Raw genomic sequence first — 6659 nt, forward strand, 5'->3', positions numbered from 1 at the left:
TTGCGCGCAGCCGCCGCCATAGCGCCTGGAGCCCTTCCCGGTGTGGCCGCGGCGGCGGGGCCGGGCGGGGCGGGGCCGGGGGCGGGCAGCGTGCGCACCGGCGGGGCCCGCGCATGCGCCTCGCGCGCGGCGAGGCTGCGGCACGGGCGGGCCCCGCCCCGCTCCGGGCGGCGGGGAGGGGGCGGCGGGCCGGAGGGAGCGGGGCGCGGGGCGCGGGGTGCTCCTCCCGAAGGGCGCGGCTGGGACGAGCCGGCACGGGGCAGGTCGCTGAGGTGAGTGAGCCCCGGCCCCCTGCCGTCGCTTTGCCCTCGCTGTTCTCAGCTCGGGAGGGAGGGGGCGAGCAGAGCCCGTCAGCTCTTATAAATAAGCGGGAAGGAGTGGCCCCAAGTTGTGTCAGGGGAGGTTTAGGTTGGATTTTAGGAGAAGGCTTTTCACCCAGAGGGTGGTCGAGCACTGGAAATAGGCTCCCCAGGGAAGTGGCTGTGGCCCCAAGACTGCCAGTTCACAAACCTTTTGGCCAAAGCTCTCAGCTCTCAGGCACACGGTGGGATTCTTGGCAGGCACCGTGCGCAGGGCCGGGAGTTGGACTCGATGACCTGATGCCAACTCAGGATGTTCCGTGGTGCTGTGAACGTGCGCAGCTCAGAGGAGCAAGCTGGGGTGACACGTTCTCAGCAGAGCTTGCGTGAGAAACTGCAAGAGTCTCCTGAACATCCTCCTGCTTCCCCTGTGCGCGTCTGGTCGTTTTATGACGGCAGATTAAAAAGCTCGGGAGCCGCGGTGTGGTTTGACGTGTCCTGGCGCCGGAGGAATGCAAACATGCCATGTTTGCCATGTCTTATTGCAGGTTGGCAGCTGGAGCAGGGGCACTCCTGGAGCAGTGGCTGCAGGCACAGGACTGAGGTGGGGTCACTGGTGCTGTGTCTTCCTTCAGTACACCACGGAGCATCATCCAAGGTCATATTTATGCCTGTTTTCTAGAAGCCAAGGAAAGGTCACTTGTCAAGGTCACCCGGTGCCAAACGAGTCTCTCCAGTCCAAATACATTTTTAATTCCGTCATTCTCTGTAAAGCAAACAAGTGGGAATTGTTGCTGTAAGATAGATGTTGGGGTCATGCCAGCACTATAATTACCCGGTGACAGGGTGTTAGGATTAGGGATATGGGAGATGGCAGAAAGAGCTGGCAGCCATGGAGGACAGGAGTGGAGCTGGGCCAGGCACTTCAGCAGTGGATAAGGGGAAAAGCAGGGATCAAGGTAAGGCAGGGCAGTGTATGAGACAAAGCATGTTTGGTGTGTTCTTAGTTGTAGCACAGTAAAATCTCAGGGCTGTCTTCATTTTTTTTTCCTTTTCTTTTTGACTACTCTGTGATTTGGGGAAAGGAGGTTAATTCATAACAGACTAGTTTTTTCCCCAACAATCCAGTGAGAAAACAACAGCAAAACTAGGCTGTAGATCTGTGTTTGAAACAGAGAAATGAAATCCAAGATTAAAGACAAGTCTGATTTTGTGAAGACAAAAACAAAAAACTGATAGGTGGAATGTTTAGAACTGTTTATCTGTAGTTTTAATTCTCCTGACAGGGAAAAAAAAAACCTGGCACATCCCTTAATGGCTTTCATCAGCTTATGAGATTGTACTACTCTGATAAATATAATCATAATTTGATTTTACTAATTTTTTTAGTAAGTGGAAATTTAGTGTGGCTGTTGCTTACAGCACACAGGGTGCCATAACTAATCAAAGGGAGAAGGAAAGGTATAAAAGGAAGGTGGAGAAAGTGGGAATAAATTTAGGTCCATTAGGAGTTACATTTGAGGGAATGAGTTGCAAAAGTAGAAATAATTGAGAGCACTTTGGAATTGCAAAGTGTAAAAAGTGGGGATAAAGGGTACTACAGGTGTTGGAATGAAAATAATGTTTCTGAGAGCATTTTTAATATTTTTGTGTACATGTTTAATGGAGAAAGGAGACTGAAAGTAAAATTAGAGATGAAAAAAATCCATTACCATCTAAGAGAATCAGGGAAAATAATAAACAGCAGTGGATACCTTTCTCTGATGTTATAAGTATTTATACTAACAATCATATAACTGTGCCATTTAAACTGTAAGCCACTGGCATATCATGTTTTCCTGAACCCTTCTTCATCCCCTGGAGAAATCCCACTCTGACAGGCTCACGCAATGGTATGAGAAAACCAGATGGCAATGGTATGTGCCTTTCTAGTTCTCTGGCGCTGCCAAATGGCTCATGTAACAGCTGAGCTGTACCCACTGCTCATCGAGGACATTAATCTGACCCTTCCTTCTCTGCATGGGTGCCAGCTCTCAGTGGAGCTGCGTGGGTGTAGTTATCCCTCAGGCTTTTCAGCTCCTATTTCAAATTGCCTGATGAGTTCAGAGGTTATCAGGGGCAGAGCCAAGGCTAAGATGAAAATACAGAAAGAGGTTGCATTCTGAAATGAGGATACAATTATTGAATGGGTGTTACGATGTGTCTGCTGCTTACCAGAAAGTGTCCATCCCAGACGTGTGGAAAGCAACAGGTGGATGCGGAGTTCCGTGTGAAGCGCTCGGCCGCTGTGCTGTCTCAGAGGATGAGGAGGGAGAAGTGTCAGCCCCTGTCTCGCTTCTGTCGCACAGCTGGAGCGGGCAGGGCGCCTCGCAGCCATGTTGGGTACGGGCAGCAGGAGCTCACCGTGCCCCTCCGTTTTCTGGGCAGGAAGTCCGTGGAAATGTTACCGTAGCCATCATAACTGCGGGCAGGAACAGCCTGCTCCGTGTCCATCTTGGGTAAGGGAAAGGGAGCTCTGCAGGGGACTGTCACTGTCACATCTGTCCCCTGCAGAGCTGCTGTCTGTTTCAGGCGGATGAAATGCAGCTTACATAGTTCATGTGCATACCTGAAAAACATCTGGATTTTGGCTTGAGTGTGTCAAAGTCTTAATGACTTGATGAAAAAATGAGATCTTTTGCTGAAGGAAGCCTGTCCTGAATTCTGAGCTAACTGACTTAGAAAGAAAAACACCGAGCAGCATTATAGGCAACTCAGTGCCAGATTTCTGCCTACGGAGCAATGATGGTCTAAAAGGCTTCCAAAATAATTAATATATATCAGACTGAGTTTTCAGTGCAGAGGTATGAACCAGTTGCTTAGCGGGAGATGCTGATTCCAGAGAAGTTGTTACATTTGAAATGACTGAGGCATGCTGTATAGCAAAAGTCCTATTTCTAGTGTAAAAATTAAGATGCAAACTGATAATGAAATCAGAATAAACAGATAAGGAGAAACTTGAAGATGCAGTTTTCTATTGAGTTCTCATCCCTGAAACTCATTCATCAACAATTTATCCAATCAGTTTTGTACTGATTTTCAGAAATACAAATTCCATGTATAATTGCCATACCGCATTTAAAATATTACAGTCTAAGAAGGCATTTTCTGCTGTATAGAGCAGTGTGGAAATATAAAGCAAAGTTTGAACTGTTACTTATATCCTTATGTATCTTTTGCAAAACAAACTTGCCTCAGACGTAGCTTCTAAAACATTCTGAACTGAGCTGTCAAAAAGAAGTTTTCTCCAGTGTTAAAAAAAGCGGTTCTAGATTTAGTGAAGGGGTTACACATTTGTATTTTAGTGCTATTCTTATTCTTTTGTTTCAGACTTATTTTCTGTTTGTGATCTTTTAACTCTCTGACTGGTTGTGTAAAAAAAAAGTGAGTTATCTTTCAGCATTAATTTTGACAGAATAAGCAACTACCAGTTTCATCCTCTCTTGTCAGGTAGGTTCTCCATTTATTCAATTTTCTTTCAGATCCTTCCCTGCTCCTATTTCTGGTTTGCATTAAAAAAAGGATTCACGTATCCAGTATACAAATGAGTGTCTTACCAACATAATATTTACATTAATGTAATATATGTAGTGAGCATATACTGAATGTACTATTCAATTTTGAATATGTAATAAATATGAATGTTTTATACAATGATTTAAAATCTATTATTATGTGCTATATATCCTATCTGTTTATATATATAATGTACATTGTATAGTATGTTGATACTACATGTATTTGGTATATATACATAAGTATAATGTAACATGCATACAATTAATACATGTTATGCTAATATATAGCTAATTTTACATGCAGTATTTTTTTATTTCAAATTAAATCAGGCAAGTTGAAATATCTGGCATTTTCACTGCTTTATTATTTTAGCAGAACATAGTCATCATGTGACCAGCTCTTATTTGCTTTTCTATTAATATATCAATTTAACAGTCAAAATTAATATTGACTTTTTTGAAATGTTTGATGTTTTCTGTGGCTATTTGAAAAATGGAAAAGATGCTTTAAAAATAATTATGACTTTTTGCATCTGTGTGTATTTAACTGAATGTATTTATTAGCCCAAATATAATTTTCAAATACAAATAAAATACTGCTTTAAATCTTGAGGCGGGGGATGGAGGGGAAGATGAGATGAGCAGATGATGTTTATGCAGTACTTTGGTGTTTCTCTGTGGATGTGAGCAGTCTGCACAGTCACTCCCTGCTGAAGCTGATGGAACCTGGCCAGCCAGCAGCCAACACAACATTTGCTGCTACCTGATAGAAACGATCCTGCTGAGAGACACAGGACAGCGCAGCTGTAGGAGCAAGATAAGAGCATGGAAGAAAGCAAGGCAGGCTCAAACACTGGCCAGTTGTGGATATTTAGAGCCCAGCTGTCCCACCTTGGCCTTTTCTCATTTTTATTCCAGCAACTGACATCAAGGGCATGCTTTTTCTAGCAGTGTCTCTTGTCCAAACCCTTCCAGATATTGACAGATGGCTGTATTTCTGCAAAACAAGGCAGAGTTCCTGGAGATTTGTAAGAGCACATTCCATATGCAGAGCCCTAGTGTTTTATGAGGCTTTATTGCAAGTTGTATCAAAATACTCTCAGTTAGTTGGTTCCCCAACTCTGAAATCTCTGCATTGATTCTTCTTGAAGAAGAAACTCAGATGTTTCTAAATGTTACAATACATGCAGAAATATTTTTCTTTCTCATCTGAAGGAAATAATCATATTTTGTCAAAACTAAAATGTATTTAAATTAGGTAAGTGAAAAATTTTTCTGAATCACTCTTTATTGGGAATATCGCCAGTAGGTAAGAATCCTTTCTTCTGTACTTTATCAGGGATCACATGTCTGTTCTCTTAACTTTCTCCTGACAAAAGACTTATTTTTTAAGCATCTAGTGGAATTAATTTACTGTTTACTAAAATGTATCACTCTTACTAAGTACTTTTATTATTATTATTTCACATAGATACACTTCTTATTCACATGGAAATTCAAAAAGAGGCCAGCAAATCTAGAAGGACATGCATGATGATAATAGCTAAAAATTTTGGTTTGCAAGAATATAAACAAGGGAAGACTTATAAGAGGCAGTGACATGAAATCTTTTAAACCAAGTGATAAAAACTTTTGGCTAGGCCATTTCAATTCTTAAATGGAAACAGCAAATGAAATTCCACTGAGACTCATTGCGCTGAGTTGAACTTAATAAAGTTCAGTCTTAGTCATGTCTTTTTGTCAGGAGTAATCTTCTACAGAATTTAGGAGTTAACTACTTGAAAAATATGTGAGTCTTGCACGGTATCACTGCAAAATACCTGAAGAAGCTGGAGACAGCGAGAGCCTTCCCACAGAGCCCTGCCTGCCTGAGGCTGCACACTGCAGAACCCCATTCCTATCTCAGTTTGTATCTAACATTCACTTCACTACTCATGGTGTATCATAACTGAAGGCTGCTGTATCTCAAGTTATTACCATGATAATTTTGTGTGTTATAATTTTGTGTGTTATATGTTTATTCATCTTTTGTCTAGAAAATTACTCCAGTGATCAAAGCATACTTTAATTTCTAGCAGTTTGCTTTCGATAGATAAACAAATGTTGTTAATGGGCCTTAAGGAAGCAGTGCATCTAAGGAGTCATACATTTTCTTTTAAGTACGTATAGATGTATTATCTTGGTTTTAATATTTGCAAGGAAAAAAAATGGCATGTAGTGATTCAGGTAGCATCTCATCTACACCTACTGCTGCTGACTGTTCTAGTAGTAGTCAACCAAAAGTCTAGTGTGAATAATTAAATTAAAAGAGGTCAGGAGTCTGGGGGAGATGCATGAATGATATTTTATTTTTCTCTTTATTGTTAAATAAAGTACCTATTTAGCCCTTTTAACTCTACAAAGTGTTTCATAATGAAATATAAATAGCTGTTGGACTGTGCTAAAAGAATATCTGAAAGCTCTTATATTATTAAAGAGCTCGGGCTTTGGCTAAGGCACTAAAAGAGGGTTTAAGAGATTTGGATGCTTTTTTTTATTACCCCAGTTTCCTGTGAGGGTGAAGCTGTCCAGCCACCAGCCAGAGGGGTATTTCCATGTGCCTCCCGTGCCGTGCTCAGCGGTGCATAGGACACGATGGAGACACACCGGTTAATTACTTGGCGGCCACGGGGTCCCCAGCAGGTGCTGTCACTGACACGTCCAAGAGAACAGAAAGCGGATTGATCCGTTGCCTGCGAGCTGCCGGGCGGGCCGCGCAGAGCGGGGCGGGCTCCCGGCCCGGAGCGGCGCCCGCAGCCCGAGA

The 6659-nt window shown here is 42.8% G+C and overlaps 1 protein-coding gene across 1 annotated transcript; it reads left to right on the forward strand.

Annotated features, from left to right (window-relative positions):
- Window positions 1-113: 113 nt before the first annotated feature.
- Window positions 114-6242, forward strand: LOC110471692 (uncharacterized). Its single transcript, XM_031505980.2, has 3 exons — window positions 114-272; window positions 848-903; window positions 2517-6242. Exons 1-3 carry the CDS (start codon window positions 114-116, stop codon window positions 2749-2751), a joined length of 450 nt encoding a protein of 149 aa, XP_031361840.2. The 3' UTR covers window positions 2752-6242.
- The last annotated feature ends 417 nt before the right edge of the window (window positions 6243-6659 follow it).

Source organism: Lonchura striata, chromosome 12 (assembly GCF_050655825.1).
Source record: "Lonchura striata isolate lonStrDom1 chromosome 12, ASM5065582v1, whole genome shotgun sequence".
In the NCBI taxonomy this organism is placed as follows: Eukaryota; Metazoa; Chordata; class Aves; order Passeriformes; family Estrildidae; genus Lonchura; species Lonchura striata.

Bases quoted from the DNA above. Each gene is read 5' to 3' on its own strand.
- LOC110471692 (XM_031505980.2), top strand. From the start codon at position 114: ATGCGCCTCGCGCGCGGCGAGGCTGCGGCACGGGCGGGCCCCGCCCCG. The intron at 273-847 runs GTGAGTGAGCCC...GTCTTATTGCAG, and splicing joins GCACGGGGCAGGTCGCTGAG to GTTGGCAGCTGGAGCAGGGG. The intron at 904-2,516 runs GTGGGGTCACTG...GCTGCTTACCAG, and splicing joins GCTGCAGGCACAGGACTGAG to AAAGTGTCCATCCCAGACGT.